The 23,688-nt window shown below is 49.9% G+C and overlaps 1 protein-coding gene across 1 annotated transcript in view; it reads left to right on the forward strand.

Annotated features, from left to right (window-relative positions):
• Positions 1-211: 211 nt before the first annotated feature.
• The window catches only part of LOC140460469 (uncharacterized), a 37,105-nt gene continuing 13,628 nt past the window's right edge, over positions 212-23,688 (forward strand). The window contains exons 1-3 of the mRNA XM_072555015.1: positions 212-536; positions 1,063-1,223; positions 4,509-5,897. Coding sequence (XP_072411116.1) covers positions 4,627-5,897 — 1,271 coding nt within the window. The 5' untranslated portion in view covers positions 212-536; positions 1,063-1,223; positions 4,509-4,626. The remainder of the gene's footprint in view (positions 537-1,062; positions 1,224-4,508; positions 5,898-23,688) is intronic.

Here is a 23,688-nt window from a genome sequence, read left to right on the forward strand (position 1 = left end):
TGCAACTCTCCATGCACAGCGCAGAAACTGGGAATCAGGTGCAAAAACACAACTTGCTCCCCAACAACCCTGTCCACCACTGGGCGCTGACATTGGCCAAGGGAGGGTTTGCAAAGCCCCGCGCGGGCGCAGTGGCGTCCCCTGACGCAGGCGCGCGGCGCACGTGGGCGGAAGCGCGCATGCGCGATGCAGCCTGCTGCGGCGCCCCCCCCCTCCAGGTCGGTGCTTCTCTCGCCCCGTTCCCCCCCGGTCAGAGGCTAAACAGGATGCGGGGCGGGCGAGAACGGGGGTCGACTAGCCTGGGGAGGCTTCTTCAACACACAGCGGGGGTCCCGATACCGGAATTAGGCCTTCCCGGTCCCGCGTTGACAGCGAACGGGCTGGGAAGGCTGCGGGGTGCCGTCGCTCGGCGGCAGGGCCCCGGGTGCCGGTCGCCATCTTTGTCGGGGGCAGCGGGCGGCCTGGGCGCATGCGCGGTCATTGCTTGGGGGCCAGGATCCAGAACATGATTCATGTCTTTCCTGAGCACACTGGAGGTGGGTACCATATAAACTCCTTTGACCGGGGGATTTACACACTGGGGGAGCCAAGCCAACAGGAATGTTGCATAAAACAGAAAAAACTCAGGCTTGGTAGATTCTGCGTGTTGAAGACGTCAGTGGCTTTGAAATGTTAATTCAGATTTCCTCTCTGCAGATGCCACTGGACCTGCCAAGTCCTCCTTTTCCTGTTTCCATTCCAGGCCTTCAGTATTTTGCGTCTACTCAAGTGAAATGTTTGCCTCTTCCGAGTTTCTATTCTGAGCTGACAGTAAAGAGTTTGTGGATTAGTGGTGCTGGAAGAGCACAGCAGTTCAGGCAGCATCCAAATAGCTTCGATATCGACGTTTCGGGCAAAAGCCCTTCATCAGGAAGGGCTTTTGCCCGAAACATCGATTTCGAAGCTATTTGGATGCTGCCTGAACTGCTGTGCTCTTCCAGCACCACTAATCCAGAATCTGGTTTCCAGCATCTGCAGTCATTGTTTTTACCTAGTAAAGAGTTTGTGTCTGTTCTTTTGCAGGACATCAGGAGCAGCCAATTGACACCTGGAAACTGAAATCAAGGGTCACACCAAAGTCTGACAGAGTCACTCAGTTCATCCGGATCCAAACATCAAGTTTTAAAATTTGGAAGACAAGCATTCGTATCTTCTGCGGGCAAAGACTTCAACTAAGAATTCAAGTAAGTAATTGGGAGAAAGCAAACTTCAATTGGGTATGAATGGATCTGATTCAGATGAACTGGAATCAAAACTGCAACTGAACATTGTACTGCTTTTAAGTAGAGAAAGTTCTGACATTGTCAAGGTCTATACCCACGAATGAGGGCACACAACTCCAAAGCTCCCGAGATGACAAATTAGATAAATTAAGATGGAAAAGGAAAATGCACTTATGACAAATATGCGGTTGATGGTTCGACCGATATCCAGGCTAAATTTGGAATGTTCGGGGAGAATCCAATGATGAGCTACCAGAAGCAGAGCAGATGTACGAAAAGAAGCCAAAATTAATATAGACGTGAATCAAAATGTCTTCCGTACGCGTATAGCTAGTAAAAATGTGTTAAAGGAGAAGTAGATCCAATTAGGAACTGAAAAGGGAGCAGAGGCGATGGAAATTGATAGAATTTGTGATAGAAACAAAGTAAAATAAAAAGATAGAAACTGAAGAGGAGATGGCTGAGATTTCAAATATAGATTTTGTACCCCCTGTGTAAACAAAGAAAATGCTATCAAAGAAAATGGTATCAAATTAGGTAAAGGGGCTGTTCAGAGAGATCTGGGTGTTCTTGTCCACCAGTCAATGAAGGCAAGCATGCAGGTACAGCAGGTCGTGAAGAAGGCTAATAGCATGCTGGCCTTCATAACAAGAGGGATTGAGTATAGAAGCAAAGAGGTGCTTCTGCAGCTGTACAGGGCCCTGGTGAGACCACACCTGGAGTACTGTGTACAGTTCTGGTCTCCAAATTTGAGGAAAGACATTCTGGCTATTGAGGGAGTGCAGCGTAGGTTCACGAGGTCAATTCCTGGAATGGCAGGATTGCCTTACACGGAAAGACTGAAGCGACTGGGCTTGTATACCCTTGAGTTTAGAAGACTGAGAGGGGATCTGATTGAAACGTATAGGCTTATGAAAGGACTGGACACTCTGGCAGGAGGGAACATATTTCCGTTGATGGGGGAGTGCCGAACCAGAGGACACAACTTAAAAATACGGGGTAGACCATTTAGGACAGAGATGAGGAGAAACTACTTCACCCAGAGAGTGGTGGCTGTGTGGAATGCTCTGCCCCAGAGGGCAGTGGAGGCCCAGTCTCTGGATTCTTTTAAGAAAGAATTGGATAGAGCTCTTAAAGATAGTGGAGTCAAGGGGTATGGAGATAAGGCTGGAACAGGATACTGATTAGGAATGATCAGCCATGATCATATTGAATGGCGGTGCAGGCTCGAAGGGCAGAATGGCCTACTCCTGCATCTATTGTCTATTGTCTATTGCTATTCAGGCTTTAGAAAAAGAGAAGAAAATTAAGAGACATGAAAGGTTTAACATTGTAATAGATATAAAATTGAATAAGCTGTGAGCTGAAAAATGTGTTGCTGGAAAAGCGCAGCAGGTCAGGCCGCATCCAAGGAGCAGGAGAATTGACGTTTCGGGCATAAGCCCTTCTTCAGGCTTATGCCCGAAACGTCGATTCTCCTGTTCCTTGGATGCTGCCTGACCTGCTGCGCTTTTCCAGCAATACATTTTTCAGCTCTGATCTCCAGCATCTGCAGTCCTCACTTTCTCCTAGTTGAATAAGCTTTGAGTCATACTTGATGAGATGCGTCCAAGGATGACTGAAGACAGTTACAGTAGAAATTGTAGTGGCAAAGACTAATTTTCCCTGAGACTTGGGACCGGTGACAGTCCCTGATTCTATTCCTGATGAAGGGCTTTTGCCCGAAACATCGATTCTCCTGCTCCTCGGATGCACCCTGAACTGCTGTGCTTTTCCAGCACCACTCTAATCTCAACTCTGGTTTCCAGCATCTGCAGTCCCTGCTTTTACCTAACCACTGGTGACAGAAGGCTGGAGAATTGCAAATGTTACACTTCTCATTCAAAAAAAGATAAGGTCAGCAACTACAAACCAGTTAAACGTGGTGGGGAAGCTTTCAAAAATGATAATTCAAATTAAAATGAACAGTAACTCTGTTTAATGACATGATATTTTTGCTGAGGTAATAAGGTTAGTTGTTAGGGTAATGTTGATGTGCTTTACATGGACTTCTGAAATACATCTGATTAAATGCTGTGCAACAGAAACTTGAAAGGGTTCAGAAAAGGTTTACAAGATGTTGCCAGGGTTGGAGGGTTTGAGCAACAGGGAGAGGCTGAACAGGCTGGGGCTGTTTTCCCTGGAGCATCGGAGGCTGAGGGGTGACCTTATAGAGGTTTATAAAATCATGAGGGGCATGGATAGAATAAATAGACAAGGTCTTTTCCCTGGGGTGGGGGAGTCCAGAACTAGAGGGCATAGGTTTAGGGTGAGAGGGGAAAGATATAAAAGAGACCCAAGGGGCAACTGTTTCAAGCACAGGGTGGTGCCTGTATGGAATGAGCTGCAAGAGGAAGTGGTGGAGGCTGGTACAATTGCAACATTTAAGAGGCATTTGGATCGGTCTATGAATAGGAAGGATTTGGAGGGATATGGGCTGGGTGCTGGCAGGTGGGACTAGATTGGGTTGGGATATCTGGTCAGCATGGACGGGTCAGTTTCTGTGCTGTACATCTCTATGATTCAATGACTGAGGTGGGAGCTCATGGAATAACAGAGGGGTTGTCTTGTGGTGCAGTGTTAGTGTCCGTACCTCTGGACCAGGAGACCCAGATTCAAGTCCTACCTGCTCCAGAAGTGTGTAATAACATCCCTGAACAGGTCGATTAGAAAAATCGATTAGAAGGGACAGCATCACATTTAATCTGAAACTGACTGAGTGGCAGGAGAAAGGGAGAGGTTTCTCATTAATAGATGCTTTTCAGACTGCGGGAATGTTCATCGTGGAGCTCTCAGGGATTGCTTTTTCGAACTTGCGTCAAGACCTTTGAGTACAGAGTCTAATTTTAGATTACTTACGGTGTGGCAACAGGCCCTTCGGCCCAACAAGTCCACACCGACCCTCCAAAGAGCAACCCACCCAGACCCATTCCCCTACATTTACCCCTTCACCTAACACTATGGGCAATTTAGCATGGCCAGTTCCCCCGAACCTGCACATTTTTATATTTTGACAGAGTTTCGCGTGAGTTTGGACTGTCTGGCAGTTCCCTTTCCCAGAAGGAATTTATGACAATCCAGCAGCTTTCGCGGTCACACTTTTTGCCACTGCTGGCCCCCCGCGAACGCTCGTCCATTTCAATTTCACAACATGCCTTCGTGTTTCCATGGGGTCTTACTCTCGCTGGTTTTCCTTTCTGAAATCAGTTTCACAGGGCATTCGGACGGGAAGACCTCCAGTCGGGGGAACCGGCGCCCGACCTCCCACCTGGATCTGATCGAGTCGCCCAACTTGTGACAACCCGAACCCCGTCGAAGGTCGAGTATGGAAGGAGGGAACAGCCGGGGAGAACTGTGGGCCGAGTGTGGGCAGAGCTTCCGTCGGTCGCCCGACCCGCCCCGACGTGAATGCGGGCCCATCGGGGTGAAGCCGTGGAGGTGTGGAGTCTGCGCAAAAGCGTTCGGTTATCCGTCGGATCTGGACCTGCACCAGCGCAGTCACACCGGCGAGAGGCCATTTACCTGCTCCACGTGCGGGAAGGGATTCGCCCGTTCCTCCTACCTGCTGTTACACCAGCGAGTGCACACCGGGGAGAAGCCCTTCACCTGCTCTGTGTGTGGGAAGGGATTCACTCAGTCCTCCAACCTGCAGACACACCAGCGGGTTCACACCGAGGAGAGACCTTTTGAATGCCCGGACTGCGGGAAATTCTACAAAAGCTCCTGGGACTTGATGCGGCATCAGCGCGTCCACACTGACGAGAGGCCGTTCAGGTGCTCGAGCTGCGGGGCGGGTTTCAAACGTTCGTCTCACCTCACTGTCCACCAGCGGATTCACACCGGGTGGAAGCTGTTCTCTTGCTCGACCTGTGGCAAGGGATTTACCCAGTCGACCTCCCTGCTGTTGCACCAGCAAGTTCACAGCGGGGAGAGCCCATTCACCTGCACCTCGTGCGGCATGGGCTTCACTCAGAAATCCCACCTGCTGACCCACCAGCGGGTTCACACCGACGAGAGGCCGTTCAAGTGCCTGGTTTGTGGCAAGGGCTTTAAGAGTCCCGGTGAACTGACGCGGCACCGGCGCGTCCACTCGGACGAGAGACCGTTCAGGTGCTCCGAGTGTGGGGCCGGCTTCAAGCAGCCGTCTCAACTGACTGTCCACCAGCGGGTCCACACCGGGGAGAGGCCCTTCACCTGCTCCGAGTGCGGGAAGGGCTTCGGTTGCTCGTTCAACCTGCTGACCCACCAGCGGGTTCACACCGGGGAGAGGCCCTTTGTCTGCTCCCAGTGCGGGAAGGGCTTCACTCAGTCGTCCAGCCTGCTGACGCACCAGGGCGTTCACACCGGCGAGAGGCCGTTCGCCTGCTCCAGTTGCGGGAAGGGGTTCGCCCGGTTGTCCACCCTGCTGACCCACCGGCGCGTCCACACCGGGGAGAGGCCCTTCAGCTGCTGCGAGTGCGGGAAGGGGTTCACCCAGTCGTGCCACCTGCAGAGACACCAGCGCGTCCACACCGGGGAGAGACCCTTCACCTGCACCATGTGCGGGAAGGGATTCACTCAGTCGTCCAACCTCGCGATGCATCAGCGAGTTCACAAGTAAGTGCAGCGGTTGGGGCTTGCTGAACCACGTTTGTTGAGTCTGGTTCCGCTGATGTTCGTAAAGTCCAGCCCAGTTACTCCCGCCCCCCCCCACCTTACCTCAGTTCCAACCTTCAGGGACAACGCAGTAGAAAAACAAATGAGTTTTATTAAAGGTCAGTAAGTTCCTTTTGCAAGGGCTGTCTCCTTCTGGGGCCCTTGTTGTGTTTGGAGGTGGGAAAGGTCTGGGATACCTTCTCCGGCAAGTTTGAACAGCACTCGCGGGTCCCGGATATCTGGCCCTCCTTCGGGAATCCGTCCAGCTGAGGAGAAACATAGGGCCTGGGGAGGCCGTTCAGCCGCTTGTGCCCCTGTCACTTTAACCACACTGTCTTGCCTGCTTCCCGAAGAGGGCTAGGCAAAAGTGAAGGCTGCGGCTGCTGGAGACATCAGAGTCGAGAGTGTGGCGCTGGAAAAGCGCGGCAGGTCAGGCAGCCTCCGGGCTACGCTCAATTGAGAGATTGTTTCCTCTGGTGGGAGAAGTCAGAAAGTGCAGGGGCCCGGTCTCGGGAGGGAGGGGACAATCTCTCAGCAGTGAGATAAGGAGACGTCCCCTCAGTTGAAGGAACGTGAATCTGGAATTGTCCACCCCAACAGGTTGGGGACGCTTCATTGCTGGATATATTTCGGGCTGAGACATAGACTGGGTCTTAGAGGGAATGGCAGGTGGGGGGGGATGTAGGGGTGGACAAAAAAGGTGCAGTGAGGCCTGAGATCAGCCCTTACCCTATCCAGTAACACAGCAGGCTGGACTCACCAAATGGTCTCAAAAACAGCGGAGGAGGAACCATCGTGTCTGCAGAGTCATACAGCACGGAAACAGACCCCTCGGTCTACTCGTCCATGCAGACCAGATGTCCCAATGTAATCTAGTCCCATTTGCCAGCATTTGGCCCGTATCCCTCTAAACCCTTCCTATTCGTATACCCATCCAGATGCCTTTTAAATGTTGTAATTGTACCAGCCTCCACCACTTCCTCTGACAGGTTACACCCAAAACTCAACTCTTCCACCTCCTGATGCTGCTGTGTTCTTCCAGCCTCCTGCCTGTCCACATTCCATACACGTACCACCCTCTGTGTGAAAAAGTTGCCCCTTGGGTCTCTTTTATACCTTTACCCTCTCACCCTAAACCTATGCCCTCTAGTTCTGGACTCCCCGACCCCAGGGAAAAGACTTTGTCTATTTATCCTATCCATGCCCCTCATAGTGTTGTAAATCTCGACAAGGTCGCCCCTCAGCCTCCGACGCTCCAGGGAAAACAGCCCAGCCTGTTCAGCCTCTCCCTGTAGCTCAAACCCTCCAACCCTGGCAACATCCTTGTAAATCTTTTCTGAACCCTTTCAAGTTTCACAACATCTTTCCAATAGGAAGGAGACCAGAATTGCACGCAGTATTCCAACAGTGGCCTAACCAATGTCCTGTACAGCCACAATATGACCTCCCAACTCCTGTACTCAGTACTCTGACCGATAAAGGAAAGCATACCAAACGCCGCCTTCACTATCCTATCTACCTGCGACTCCACTTTCAAGGAGCTATGAACCTGCACTCCAAGGTCTCTTTGTTCAGCAGCACTCCCTAGGACCTTACCATTAAGTGTATAAGTCCTGATAAGATTTGCTTTCCCAAAATGCCGCACCTCACGTTTATCTGAATTAAACTCCATCTGCCACTTCTCAGCCAACTGGCCCATCTGGTCCAGATCCTGTTGTAACCCGAGGTAACCCTTTTTGCTGTCCACTACACCTCCACTTTTGCTGTCATCTGCAAACTTGCTAACTGCACCTCTTATGCTCGCATCCAAATCATTTATGTAAATGACAAAAAGTAGAGTGTCAGAGATTCCCAAGTTAGCGGCAACAGCCCGGCATTTCTGTGCCCACATTCGAGACTCCGGGAATACATGTTTCCTCCCTGGTGCCAGGGTCAGGGATGGCTCAAAGCAATTATACAAACTTGTTTAGAGGGAGGGTGAGCAGCCAGAGGTCGTGGTGCAGGTTTGTACCAACGTGCTAGGCAGAAAGAGGGATGAGGTCTTGCGCAGTGAGTTAGGAAAGAGATTAAAAAGCAGGGCTTCAAGAGTAGTAATCTCTGGGTTACTGCCAGTACCACCTGCTAGTGAGGCAAGGAGTAGAAAGATAGGACAGATGAATACGGTGGCTCAGTGGTTAGCACTGCTGCCTCACAGTGCCAAGGACACAGGTTCGATTCCAGCCTCAGGGTGACTGTCTGTGTGGAGTTTGCACGTTCTGCCCGTGTCTGCGTGGGTTTCCTCCGGGTGCTCCAGTTTCCTCCCACAGTCCAAAGATGTGCAGGTCAGTGAATTGGCCATGCTAAATTGCCCACAGTGTTAGGTGCATTAGTCAGAGGGAGACAGGTCTGGGTGGGTTGCTGTTCGGAGGGTCGGTGTGGACTTGTTGGGTCGAATGGCCTGTTTCCACACTGTAGGGGAATCTAATCTAATCTAATCTAATCTAAACAGACATGTGGCTAAGGAGCCGGGTCAGGGGGCAGGACTTCAGGTTCTTGAATGATTGGGACCACTTCTGTACAAGAGGGACGGGTTGCACACAAACTGCAGGAGAACCTCACAGGGAGGTTCGCTAGTGCTACTCAGGGGGTTTGAAACTCGAGTGGCAGCGGACTGGGAAACACAGCAGTAAGTGGAGGGATTGAAGAAAAGATAGATGTTAGGACCAATACATCAGAAAGAAAGGACAGGCAGAGACAGGTAAATAAACATGATGGTACTAACGGGCTGAAGCGTGTTGATTTCAAACCAATGAATCTTCCAGGAATCAGTACGTGGGGCTATGACTTTGTGGCCATTACGGAGACCATGTTGAGAGAGGGTTCTAGGCTATCATTGTTTTAGACGGGATAGAGAGGAAGGCAGAAGAGGTGGAGGAGTTGCATTCGATTACATTAGATTCCCGACAGTGTGGAAACACGCCCTTCGGCCCAACTGACCCTCCGAAGAGGAACCCACCCAGACCTGTCTCCCTCTGACTAATGCACCTCACACTATGGGCAATTTAGCCTGGCCAATTCACCCTGACCTGCACATCTTTGGATATACTAATCGGGAAGAATGTTCCATCTGCAGTCAGAGAGGACGTACTGGAGGGCTCATCCACCTGAGGCAGCCTGGTCAGAGCTCAAACTTCAGCTGGGTGCAGTCACTCTGATAGGATTTTACTATCGACCCCGTCCAACAGCCACCAAGAGACTGACTGATGGAACCAATACATCAGCAGATTATGGAAAAGTGCAATAAAAACAGAGTTGTCATCGTGGGTGACTTTCATTTCCCCAATATTGACAGGGGACTCTATTCCAGCAAGAGGCACAGACGGTGCATCCAAGCGGGTTTCTTGATTCCCAATTTCTCCGGCTCCGCCGTAATCCCGTATTCCCAATTTCTCCGCCTCCGCCATATCTGCTCCCAGGAGGACCAGTTCCACCAGAGAACACACCACATGGCCTCCTTCTTTAGAGACCGCAATTTCCCTTCCCATGTGGTTAAAGATGCCCTCCAACGCATCTCGTCCACATCCCGCACCTCCGCCCTCAGACCCCACCCCTCCAACCGTAACAAGGACAGAACGCCCCTGGTGCTCACCTTCCACCCTACAAACCTTCGCATCAACCAAATCATCCGCCGACATTTCCGCCACCTCCAAAAAGACCCCACCACCAGGGATATATTTCCCTCCCCACCCCTTTCCGCCTTCCGCAAAGACCGTTCCCTCCGTGACTACCTGGTCAGGTCCACACACCCCTACGACACACCCTCCCATTCTGGCACTTTCCCCTGCCACCGCAGGAACTGTAAAACCTGTGCCCACACCTCCTCCCTCACCAATATCCAAGGCCCTAAAGGAGCCTTCCACATCCACTAACATCATTTATTGTATCCGTTGCTCCCGATGTGGTCTCCTCTACATTGGGGAGACTGGGCGCCTCCTAGCAGAGCGCTTTAGGGAACATCTCCGAGACACCCGCACCAATCAACCAAACCGCCCCGTGGCCCAACATTTCAACTCCCCATCCCACTCTGCTGAGGACATGGAGGTCCTGGGCCTCCTTCACCGCCGCTCTCTCACCACCAGACGCCTGGAGGAAGAATGCCTCATCTTCCGCCTCGGAACGCTTCAACCCCAGGGCATCAATGTGGACTTCAACAGCTTCCTCATCTCCCCTTCCCCCACCTCACCCTCGTTCTAAACTTCCAACTCGGTAACCGTCTCCTTGACTTACCCGGACTTGTCCGACCTGCCTATCTTCTTTTCTACCTATCCACTCCACCCTCTCCTCCTTGACCTATCACCTTCATCCCCTCCCCCCACTCACCCATTGTACGCTATGCTACTCTCTCCCCACCCCCACCGTCCTCTAGCTTATCTCTCCACGCTTCAGGCTCTCTGCCTTTATTCCTGATGAAGGGCTTTTGCCCAAAACGTTGATTTCACTGCTCGTTGGATGCTGCCTGAACTGCTGTGCTCTTCCAGCACCACTAATCCAGTATTTGGTTTTCAGCATCTGCAGTCATTGTTTTTACCTTGTGGATAGTCCAACCCCACTTGAGGAGGGGCCTTACTGGACTTGTATTGGCGAATGAGCCTGGCCAGGTGACTGACCTTTCAATGGGAGAGTGTTTTGGAAGCTGTCGTCACAACCCCTTGAGTTTTCAGACAGCAATGAGTTGGGGCCTTGCAGGAACTTCCCAAGGGGGAAGACAAGTTGCGTCATTATTAGGCAGGAGCCAGGGAGTGTGAATTGAGAGGGACTGTGATCAGAGTTTAGATCAGAGTGGTGCTGGAAAAGCACAGCAGGTCAGGCAGCATCCGAGGAGCAGGAGAATAGACGTTTCGGGCAAAAGCCCTTCATCGGGAATAGAGGCAGGGAGCCTCCGGGGTGGAGAGAGAAATGAGAGGTGGGGTGGGGCTGGCAAGAAGGTAGCACTTCAACCCCGGGGCATCAAAGTGGACTTCACCAGTTTCCTCATTTCCCCTCCCCCCACCTTACCTCAGTTCCAACCTTCCAGCTCAGCACCACCCTCATGACCTGTCCGACCTGCCAATCTCCCTTCCCATCTATCCGCTCCACCCTCCCCTCTGACCTATCACCTCCTTCCCGACCCCCATTCACCTATTGTACTCTATGCTACCTTCTCCCCAGCCCCAACCCCCCCCCCACCCCCCCCATTTATCTCTCCAACCTGCAGGCTCCCTGCCTCTATTCCTGATGGAGGGCTTTTGCCCGAAACGTCGATTTTCCTGCTCCTGGGATGCTGCCTGACCTGCTGTGCTTTTCCAGCACCATTCTAATCTAGACTCTGGTTTCCAGCATCCACAGTCCTCACTTTTGCCTCGGGACTGTTATCAGGGTAAGTCCACACTTGACAGGCAGGAATTGTTGAAAGATCACTTGATGAGAGTTCAAGACTGACGTGTTCCAGTAAGGAGGAGGAACAAGGGTGGCTAGGTAAGGGACACTTCGATAACGAGGGAGGTTGCAAATTTAGTGAAAAGATAAAAAGAAAGGCCCGTGAGGATTATAAGGAAAACAGGAAAGTCCTCAAGCAGGGAATTAGGAGAGCAAGAAGGGGCCATTGAAATGACCTTAGTAAGTGTGATTAGATTAGATTCCCTACAGTGTGGAAACAGGGCCTTCGGTCTAACCTGTCCACACTGACCGTCTGAAGAGTAACACACCCGGACCCATTCCTCTACCCCTGACTAATGCACCTAACACTATGGGAAATTTAGCACGGCCAGTTCACCTGATCTGCACATCTTTGGATTGTAGGAGGAAACCGGAGCACTCGGAGGAAACCCACGCAGACAGAGGGGGGGAGAATGTGCAAACTCCACACAGGCAGTCACTCGAGTCTGGAATCGAACCCGGGTCCCGGGCGCTGTGAGGCAGCAGTGCTAACCACTGAGCCAGCGTGTCACCCCACACGTTAAGGTTAAAGAGAATCCCAAAGAATCCCATTAGATTCATTAAGGACAAGAGGGCAGTTAGGGAGAAGGTCAGACCACCTAAGGATAAAGGAGGGAACTCGTGCTTGGAGGCCGAGGATGTGAGTGAGATCCTGAATGAGCACTTTATATCGTAGTCACCCAGGAGAAGGATATGGAGGATGGTGAGATTTGTGTGGAGCACGCTCAGATACTCAGGCACTTTGAGAGCAAAGGAAAGAAGTGGTGTTGGATCTCTTGAAGAGCAGTAAGGTGGCGAAGTCCCCCGGGCCTGATGGGATCTACCCAAGGTTACTGAGAGAGGCAAGAGAGGAGATTGCTGAGGCCCTGACCAAGATCTCTTGTAGCCTCACTCGCCACTGGAGGGGTCCCAGCGGACTGGGCAAGTTGCTGATGCTCCTCTGGTTAAGAAGAGAAGTAGGGATGATCCTGGAAACCACAGAGCAGTGAGTCTCAAATCGGTGATTGGAGAGAATTCTTTGGGATAGGATTGACACACGTTTGGAAAAACACTGCCTAGTTAGGGACGCTCATGGTCTGGCCATGTCTTACTAACTTGATTGAATATTTTGAGGAGGTGACGAAGATGAGAGATGAGGGTAGAACAGTAGACGTTGTTTCCAAGGATTTCAGTAAGGCTTTGGACAAGATCCCTCATGGTAGGCTTATCCAGAAGTTTAGGATGATTGGGATTCACGGTGACTTGGCTGCATGGATTCAGAATTGGCTTGCCCATACAGGGCAAAGGATAGCGATGGAAGGGGGCTTTTTCAGGCTGAAGATCCCTGACTAGTGTTGTTCTACAGGGATCTGTACTGGAACGTCTACCATTTGTGATATACGTAAATGACTGAGATGAAAACATAAGGTCAATGGGTTCGTAAGTTTGCAGGTCAGGCAGCATCCGAGGAGCAGGAAAATCAACGTCTCGATTCCTGATGAAGGGCTCCCACCTGAAACATCGATTTTCCTGCTCCTCGGATGCTGTCTGACCTGCTGTGCTTTTCCAGCAACACTCCTCTCCAGCATCTGCAGTCCTCACTTTCGCCTAGTCAGTTTGCAGCCAACGCAAAGATTGGTGGAGCTGTGGCTAGCGTCGAAGGTTATCAGAATGTAGATCGGTTGCAGATATCAGCCGAGAAATGGCAGATGGAGATCAATGCGGATAAGTGTGAGATGCTGCACTTTGGAAGATGAAACGTTCAGGGAAAGGGTACAGTTCATGGCAGGACTCTGAACAGCATTGATGTACGGAAGGATCTTCGGGTTCAAGTCGATAGCTCCCTGAAATTGGGAACACAGGTAGGGAAGGTGGTGAAAGAAGGCCTTTACTGGTCGACGAATCGAGTACAAACATTAGTTGGATAGAGCTCTTCAGGATGGTGGAATCAAGGGTTATGGGGATCAGGCAGGAACAGGATACTGATTGAGGATGATCAGCCATGATCATAATGAATGGTGGTGCTGGCTCGAAGGGCAGAATGGCCTACTCCTGCGCCTATTGTCTATTGTTAGTTATCATGGTGCAGCTTTCGAAGACTTTGCTGAGAATACTGCATTCAGTCCACATTACAGGAAGGATGTGGAGGGTTTGGGGAGGGGAGCCGAAAAGGTGAACCAGGATGCTGCCTGGATTAGAGGGCCTGAGACGCTGGAAAAACTCGGGTTATTTTCTCTGGAGTGGCAGGGAATGAGAGGAGACTGGATAGGAGTCAAGAAAACGATGAGCCGCGTAGACACGGTTGGCAGTCAGAGTCGTTTTCCCAGGGTTGAAATGTCCCATGCTCAGGGGAGTGCATTGAAGGTGAGAGAGGGACAGTGAAAAGGAGACGGGAGGGGCAGGTTTTTTACACAGTGTGGTAGGAGACTGGAAAGCAGTGTCAGTGTGGGGCTGGTTGAGGGCACATACAATAAGGGCATTTAAGGGACTTTGAGATAAGTGTATGAATGTGCAGGGAATGGAGGGATATGGTCCAAGGCAAAGCAGAAGGGAATGGTTTAATTTAGCGTCATGTTTGGCACATTCCTGTGCTGTACTGCTCTATGTTCTACCTGCCCTACTCTCGTCCAAACACTTGGTCACCTCCTCAACACACACTGTTAGGCATAACCTCCCTCTGACAGCATTGTTAACTCTCCCTAATTAAATCTTGCCTCTCCAAATGGACGTTAATTTTCTTCTGCATTTTTTTTAAAGATTCCCTACAGTGTAGAAACAAGTCCACACCGATCCTCGGAAGAGTAACCCACCCCGACCCATTCCTCTACCCTATATTTACCCCTATGGGCAATTTAGCGTGGCCAATTCACCCTAACCTGCACATCTTTGGATGACCCATACAGACGTGGGGAGAATGTGCAAACTCCACACAGACAGTCGCCCTGAGGCTGGAATCGAACCTGGGACCCTGGCGTTGTGAGGCAGCAGTGCTAACCACTAAGCCACCGTGCCACCCTGTTTTCCTGTAACCTGACACCTTACTCTTCACTCAACCATCCTACCAATCTTACCATCATCAGCAAATGTACTTATCATCTCTCCCAATTCTCATCCACAGAGTTGTGGAGTTATATTAGAATTTTTTTTTCCCTTAGAATTACAGATTCCCTACAGTGTGGAAACAGGCCCTTCAGCCCAACAAGTCCACACCGATCCTCCGAAGAGTAACTCACCCAGAGCCGTTCCACTACACTCTATTTACCCCTATGGGCAATTTAGCACGGCCAATTCACACTAGCCTGCACATCTTTAGGTTGTGGGAGGAAACCGGAGCACCCGGAGGAAACCCACGCAGACACGGGGAGAATGTGCAAACTCCACCCAGACAGTTCCCCGAGGCTGGAATTGAACCCGAATCCCTGGCGTTGTGAGGCAGCAGTGCTAACCACTGAGCCACCATGCCACCCCATATTTTTCTCCACTACGTTACTTACCACCGATGTTAGTTCCTGGTCTGTCTCTATCACCCTCCTTATTAAGTGGAACCGCATTAGCTATCCTCCAGTCCTGTGGCCAGAAATGATTTAAAAATTTGGGTCAGGGCGCCTGTAATTTCCTCCCTCATCTCCCACGACAGCATGGGATACAGTTCATCCCACCTTGGCGATTTGTCCACTTTTAAATCAGTCAAAAACGACCTCATTTCTTAGGAACTGCTTTTGTGTGTTGTGTTCTTCTACAACTGGAGGAGATCTCGGGATACAAATTGTCTCAGCCGCTGCCGATAACATCCTGCTTTAGTTAGGAAGGTTTCCTTTGCTTTCAATGGAAATCTGTTGTTGGTTTTGATTTCTTAATTTCACTACCCCATCGGTTTGAGGGAGTTTAAAAAAAAGGAAATGAATTTCAGAGAAACTGGAGTTGTCTATTCTGAATTTCTAAGCTGGATTCACAGTCTTAGTAAACATCAACTCTTTACACAGGGAATGATTTGCAGACAGGAAACTCAAACCAAGTATCACATCGAGATCTGGAGTCACTCGACCGATCAGAGCCGAAATAAGAGGGGCCTTTGACTGTGGAAGGAGCAGGGAGAAACCAAATGTGTGTAGACAAGGTTTCAAATGACAATCCAGTCTGGAGAGAGAGGGCGGCACAAGGACAGCTGCATCATGGAGAAACCAGGGAAGTGTGAAGACTGGGAGAAAGGATTCAATTCCGATCTGAGTTTGAAATCCCTTGGCACAGTCACACTGGGGAGACAGTGCTCCCGAGTGTGGGAAAGAATTCACGTGGTCGTCGCCGAACGACGGACCAACTTACTGACTCTGACTCAAGACCCTTCAAATGTGCTGACTTTCTGAGATGAGCTTTCAAAGTCCGAGGAATCTGTTGACCCACCCGGCGGCTGGGGTGAAACTATTCACCTGTTTCGTGCGTCGGAAGCAGTTCATTCTCAGTGAGTTTGTGCTGAGGCAAAACCTTTTAAATGTTCTGGGGGGACTTTTAAAAGCAGCGATGATCTGCTGAGACACAAACAGCAGGGACTGGGTTCTGCTGAAGTTGCTGCTGTTAATCACATCCAGAACCTGACCATCCTCATTCTAAGAGAACTCGTCTCTGTTGATGTAAATAGTCACTCTGCCAAGGTTGAAGTGTAATAGTCTGGATGTAGATTAAATAAATCAGCTTTGTGTCAAACGCACAGTTGTCAAGACCTTGCGGGGAGGCTGATGTCCTGTTACTGATTGATTCATGTTTTAGCTCCTTTCTCCTCTTGATGTAAGACTTTTTATAGAGTCGTAGAATCCCTATCTTGTGGAAACAGGCCCTTCGTCCCAACAAGTCCACACTGACCCCAAGACCCATTCACCTACCTCATTACTCTGCATTTACCCCTGACTAATGCACCTAACCTACACATTCCTGAACACTCTGGGTAATTTAGCATGGTCAATTCACCCTAACCTGCACATCTTTGGACTCTGGGATGGAACCAGAGCACCCGGAGGGAACCCACGCAGACCCGAGGGGGAGAATATGCAAACTCCCCACAGTCGCCCAAGGCTGGAATTGAACCCAGCTCACTCGCACTGAGAGGCAGCAGTGTAAGTCACCTTCCACCACTTCAGACTGTAACCTCTGATGTAACGTAGGAAAATGCTACAGTAAACATGCACAGGAAGATCCCATACTTAGAAATGTGATTATAGAGGTGGCAGAGTGGTTAGCACCATTGCCTCACAGCGCCAGGCACAGCGTTCGATTTCAGCCTCGGGTGACTGTGCAAACGCCACACATACAGACATTCTCCCCCTGCATCTACCTGGGTTTCCTCCGAGAGCTCTTGTTTGCCATGCTAAATTACCCATAGCGTTCAGGGAGGGTGTACAGTAGGTGCGTTAGCCACAAGGTTACAGGGATAGGTTAGCGGAATGGGTCTGGGTGGGATGCTGTTTGGAGGGTCGGTGTGGGCTTGTTGGGCCGAAGGGCCTAAATGGATTCTCCAGTCAGCATCGCTACATTGTGGAAAAGAGGTCACTTGGCCCGTCAAGTCTGCAACAACTCTCTGACGAGTATCCCACCCAGATGCAGCGTTTTCTACCCACACCTCCCCCCATCCCCACCCCTCACACTTACTATGGCCAATCCACCGAAAGTGCACATCTTTGGGCTGAGAGAGGAAACCAGAGCACCCAGAGGGGACCCAAGCAGACACTGGGAGAATGTGCAAACTCCTCATAGACAGTCGCCCAAAGCTGTTAATCTGCTGCCCAGTCCATTGGTTCATTGATGGTTCTTGAGGGATGAGTGTAGAACAGTTCACCAGCAAAACCCGCCGACCCTTCACAATAACCTCATGAGAACTTTCCCATCCATCTTCGAGGGCCCACCTGTAGCTTGAGTTGGAGCTTTCATCTGACAGTTCTTTTTTTATTCATTTGTGGGAGTTGGGCATCACTGACTGGCCAGCATTGACCAGCCTTCTTAAACGGCTGCAGTCCACTTGCTGTGGGTTAACCCACAATGCCAGTAGGGAGGGAATTCCAGGATTTTGACCCAATGATTGTGAAGGAACAGCGGTATATTTCCAAGTCAGGATGGTGAGTGGCTTGGGAGGGGAACTTGCAGGTGGTGGGGTTCCCAAGTAACTGCTGCCCTTGCCCTTCTCGATGGAAGCGGTCGTGGGTTTGGAAGTGGCTGTCTAAGGATCTGAAGTGAATTTCAGCAGTGCATCTTGTAGATAGTACCCACTGCTGCTACTGAGCCCCGGTGGTGAAGAGATTGAATGTTGGCAGATGTGGTGCCAGTCAAGCGGGTTGCTTTGTCCTGAATGGCGTCAAGTTTCTTGAGTGTTGTTGGGGCTGCTCCATCCAGGCAAGTGGGGAGTATTCCATCCCACTCCTGACTTGTGCCTTGTAGATGGTGTTCGGACTTTGGGGTGTCAGGAGACGAGTTACTCGCCACAGTATCCCTAGTCTCTGACCTGCTCTTGTAGCCACTGTGTTTATGTGGTGAGTCCAGTTGAGTTTCTGGTCAATGGAAACCCAAACAATGTTGACAGTGGGGGGGGGTACAGTGATGGTAATACCGTTGAATGTCAAGGGGCAGTGGTTAGAGTGTCTCTTATTGGTGATGGTCATTGTCTGGCATTTGGGTGGTGTGACTGTTACTTGCCACTTGTCTGCCCAAGCCTGGATATTGTCCAGATCTTGTTGCATTTGAGCACAGACTGCTTCAGTATCTGAGGGGTCGGGAATGGTGCTGAACACTGTGCAACCATAGGAGAACATGCCCACTTCTGACTTTTATGATTGAGGGAAGGTCATTGATGAAGCAGCTGAAGATTGTTGGGCCTGGGGCACTACCCTGAGGGACTCCTGCAGGGATGTCCTGGAGCTGAGATGACCGATCCTTCACAACCACAGCCATCTTCCTTTGCGCCAGGAAGATGGAGCATCTGACAGTGCATTGCCCCCTCAGTACTGCAATGGAATATCAACCTGGATTTTCTGCTCACGCTTCTGGATATGAATGTCAACCCTTGTCACTCAAAGATGGGAATGCAACCATTAAGCTGTGACTGACACGCTGGATTATTTCAGTTCACAGACGTTCGGTCACTCTCGTGCACTAGTGTTAGACTTGGGTCTGGGATTAGCCAGAGAAGATGTTCAAGTCATAGGTGATCTCAAAACATTTTATTAAGAAGCAAGAATTTCAAGATGATACAGAAGAGGCAGAAAACACAGATGAGGGTAACAGGCGAGAACTGTTTACTGATCCCAGACTGGACAAACGGAAAACATGTTGTTTCTTTCACACATGAAGCATGGGATTCCCCCTTCCCCTTCACTGTCACTCTCCATGTTTCACATTCTTTGTTATGTACGTGGTAACAGGCCTCAGTTGCCGACTCCGGGCGCTCTCTTCATAAGAGGGAGCACTATTCCTATAATGTTCGACAAAGATAAGATTTTATTGAAGGTATTTTTAGGTTAGATTCCCTACAGTGTGGAAACGAGCCCTTCAGCCCAACAAGTTCACACCGACCCTCCGAAAAGCAACCCACCCAGACCCATTCCCCTACGTTTACCCCTGACTACACCTAACACTACGAGCAATTTAGCATAGCCAATTCACCTAACCTGCACATCTTTGGACTGTGGGAGGAAACCGGAGCACCCGGAGGAAACCCACGCAGACACAGGGAGAATGTGCAAACTCCACACAGACAGTTGTCCGAGGTGGGAATTGAACCCGGGTCCCTGGCGCTGTGAGGCAGCAGTGCTAACCACTGTGCCGCCCCCAATTAAATAGTGAATCTTGCAGCTCTCCCAACATTGGGATGGGAATGTTATTATTAATATATAAGTGGAACCCGTGAATCCCTACAGTGCAGTAAGAGGCCAATTGGCCCATCCAGTCTGCAGTGACTCTCCACACAGCATCCTGTTCCCCCAACCCTGCATTTATTCAGAAGAGGGAGCACTATTCCTACAGTGTTCAACAAAGTTAAGATTTTAATGAAGGTAATAAATAGTGATTCTTGCAGCTCTCCCAACATTGGGATGGGAATGTTATTGTTGATGTATACGTGGAACCATTGAATTCATACAGTGCTACGTGCTAAATTGCCCATAGTGTTAGGTGCATTAGTCAGAGGGAAATGGGTCTGGGTGGGTTACTCTTCAGAGGGTTGGTGTTGACCTGTTTCAGTACTGCAGGCAATCTAATCATTTGGCATGGCTAATCTGCCAAGCCTGCATATCCCTGGACATGCTGGGGCAATTTGCCATGGCCAATCCACCGAGCCTGCACATACTTGAACTGTGGGAGGAAACTAGAGCACCCAGCAGAAACCCACGCAGACGATCTCTTCAGAGTAAATGTGCAAACTCCCCCACAGACGACCACCCAAGCTTGGAATTGGATCTGAGTGCCTGGTACTGTAAGGTAACAGTGCCCACCACTGCACCACCCTGCTGCCCAGTCAATACATTCCACTGAACTAGATTAAGGGAGTTGCTTCAATTCCCAAATGCTTTTGTGATTTTTCTGTCTTTTTTTATTCTAAGTGGGGCATCCTATTGATCCTGTTCAATCACATTCAAGAGCCCTGGAGGAATATTGCTGAGTGATTCAATATTCTCATTATCTGGTGGGATTATCTGCTCCCCCCTTACGGCAGAGTCTCGCACAAAAGGGGTCTCAGAATAAGGGGTCACACGTTCAAAGCAGAGAGAATGGAGGGATTCTTTTTTTTTTCAGAAGGTGTGAATCTGTGCAATTCTTTACTGAAGAGGGCTGCTGAGGCCATGTTGTTAAGTATATTCAAGTCTGAGATAGATTTTTGATCAGGCAGGGAAGTGGAGGATTATCAGATTAGCCTTGATCTCATTCAGACCCGACGGACTGAATGATTTATTTCTGCTCCGACATCTTCTACTGTGTGTAGATCAGCAGCAGAGGTACTTGCAGTCAGTTTGAAATTAACTCCAGTATCTCCTCTTCTTGAACATCTAGTCTTGAAAGATGGGGAATGGGACAAAGCCAGATTTCTAAAAGGGCAAAGTCCTTTGTTTAAATCGTCATTGTGCTGTCTGCAGACAGGGTTCATTTTTTGACCTGTTTTCAAAAAGGCAGTGAAAGGTTTCGCAAATGTTCACGATCATGCCAACTTGAGGTCAAAAATCCAAATACCAGTTTCGCGGTTGCTTGCTTTTGGCATTTTCTCAGCTTTGCCCAAGGTTAGTCAGTTATTTTGATTTTTTTTTTCCCCCCAAAGTTCTCTAATAGGACTGTTGGAAGCTAAGACTCCACCAAGATTTGCTTTTATAGGTAAGCTTTAAACTTCTCAAATCAGAAAGAATTAAAGAGAATGGGGGCTTCCCACAGCTTCTGAGCTCCAGATTATGACCTCAGTTCTGTAATTACCTTCAGGGAATCACACCCTGTGCTGCTTTTACAAACAAGTTGTCACACATGGTAGATCAGTGGTTAGCACTGCTGTCCCACAGGTCCCAGGTTTGATTCTAGCCTTGGGCGACTGTGTGGAGTTTGCATATTCGCCCCGTGTCGGTGTGGGTTTCCTCCCACAACCCAAAGATGTGCAGGCCAGGTGAATTGGCCATGCTAAATTGCCTATAGCGTTAGGTGCATTAGTCAAAGGGAGATGGGTCTGGGTGGGTTACTCTAGGGAGGGTCGGTGTGGACTGGTTGGGCCGAAGGGCCTGTTTCCACACTGTAGGCAATCTAATCATCATTAAAATTTACTCCCACTCAGTATTTTTTTTTCTCTTCTCAGAACAGAAGCTGGCACAATTTTAAACTAGATACCAATTGGGCATTTCCCTTGCAGCTGGCATATGGAGACAATCGTGCCCCATTGTCAATCCATCACCACAGAAACTGCACAGGAGATAATAAACAGTTTTGAATCTGACCGTGTCACATGCCTTCCTCATCGTGCTGAGTGAAATTGCACTGTGGTTATTGCAATCTCCTCTTGGGTTTTTTTTTAATAAGCTGCGATTACTTTAGCATCAGGCTAGTCCTCTGCGGCACAGTGGCTCAGTGGTTAGCACTGCTGCCTCACAGCAGCAGGGTCCCAGGTTCGATTCCAGCCTCGGACGACTGTCTGTGTGGAGTTTGCACATTCTTCCCCCTTGTGTCGGAGTAGGTTTCCTCCGAGTGCTCTGGTTTCCTCCTACAATCCGAAGATGTACAGGTCAGGTGAATTGGCCGTGCTAAATTGCCAATTTAGCCACATTAGTCAGAGGGAAATGGGTCTGGGGGCGGGGTTACTCTTCAGATGGTCGGTGTGGACTGGTTGGGCCGAAGGGCCTGTTTCCAGACTGTAAGGAATCTAATCTAAACCACACCGCCCAGCAAAGGAGGTGATGAAAATGTGACCGTCGATCGGAGTTTCTGTGCTTGAGTAGGTTGGTTGGACCGAGCTTTGGGCATTCCAGTGTCTTTCCGCTTGCTCGGGAATCAACGGCCTTTTCGAGTGGTAAGTGATGAGGGTTGCTTATGTGATATAACAGTGACAGGAAGCTGCAGAACAGCATCAGACAGAGACTGCGAGGTGTCCAACTCAGGAGCACTGTTCACTCGCTGCTTACTGCTGTCAGTGAGGACTTCACCATCTGCTGATATCAGGGAGGCAGTTTTGGTGACAGTTGGACCGAGCACCCTCTCGATCCCATCACAGCATGTCGACTTCGTGGCCAAATTGAATTACTTGACATCGACGGGTCCAGTGTTAATTTGCACAGTACCTCCCGGTCCACAGCATCATTCTCTTGGCTCCTTGCAAGTGAGTTGATAAGTGCGGCGCTGGAAAAACACAGCAGGTCAGGCAGCATCTGAGGAGCAGGAGAGTCAGGATGAAGGGCTTATGCCCGAAATGTCAACTCTCCTGCTGCTCAGACACTGCCTGACCTACTGTGTTTTCCAGCACCACACTTATGGACTCTGACCTCCAGCATCTGCAGTCCTCACTTTCTCTCTCTCTCTCTCTCTCTCTACTTTCAACTGAGGCAGCCTTCTATCAGTTGTGCCAATGCTGTGCATCAGGTCGGTTTTGAAACAAACCGTCCCGATTTGGAAATATAGCGCTGTTCCTTCACCGCACAGGCAGAAAATCCTGAAATTCCTTTGCGTTCCTCACTGTGGGTCTCCCTCCCCCTCAAGGACTGCAGCAATTCACGGACACAGCCCATCACCACCAGACAATTAGGGATGCACAATGAATGCTGGTCTAGCCAGCAAAGCCCAAATCTCTTCGGCTAACTTGTAAAAATTGCACCGAAAACCAATTTCAGATTGAAATATAAATTCATAATTTTATTGCACGGGTTTTTGTTGAAGCATTTTTCAAAATGTTTGTCTTTCATGGGTTGGGATACCGCTGTCAGATCTGATACATGTTGTTCATTCCTCAGTGAATGCTTGACCAATTCAAAGGTAAATAAGACTCAAAACACCTTGCTGTGGATCCAGAGTCACGTGCAGACCAGACTATGAAAAGACTGCAAATTTCCTTCTATAAACAGCATTAATGAACCAGATGGGTTGAAATTCAGGCAGCACTGCTGCCTCACACTGCCAAGGACCCAGGATCAATTCCTATTGGTCAGAGTATTGAGTACAGGAGTTGGGAGGTTATGTTGCACCTATATTGGACATTGGTTAGGCCACTGTTGGAATATTGCAAGGGTACGTGATGTCTCTGATCTGTTTTCCGGGTCCTTAAGGGGGAGGGGGAGCAGCTCCAGATCGTGGTCCACGTTGGCACCAACGACATAGGTAGGAAGAGGGGTGAGGATGTTAGACAGGCTTTCAGGGAGCTAGGTTGGAAGCTTAGAGCTAGAACGAACAGAGTTGTTGTCTCTGGTTTGTTACCCGTGCCACGTGATAGAGAGTCGAGGAATAGGGAGAGAGAGGAGTTAAATGCGTGGCTACAGGGGTGGTGCAGGAGAGAGGGATTCCGGTATTTGGATAACTGGAGTTCTTTCTGGGGAAGGTGGGACCTCTATAAACAGGATGGTCTACACCTGAACCTGAGGGGCACCAGTATCCTTGGGGGGAGGTTTGCTAGTACTCTTTGGGAGGGTTTAAACTAACTCTGCAGGGGCATGGGAACCTGGACTGTAGCTTTAGGGTACAGGACCTTGAGTGTAGGTAGGTTAGGAACATGGCATCGATCTCGAAGGAGGGTGCCTGTAAACAGAAAGGTGGCTTGAAGTGTGTATACTTTAATGCCAGAAGTATAAGAAATAAGGTAGGTGAGCTTGCAGCATGGGTTGGTACC

This window comes from Chiloscyllium punctatum, chromosome 36 (assembly GCF_047496795.1).
Source record: "Chiloscyllium punctatum isolate Juve2018m chromosome 36, sChiPun1.3, whole genome shotgun sequence".
NCBI classification, from domain to species: Eukaryota; Metazoa; Chordata; class Chondrichthyes; order Orectolobiformes; family Hemiscylliidae; genus Chiloscyllium; species Chiloscyllium punctatum.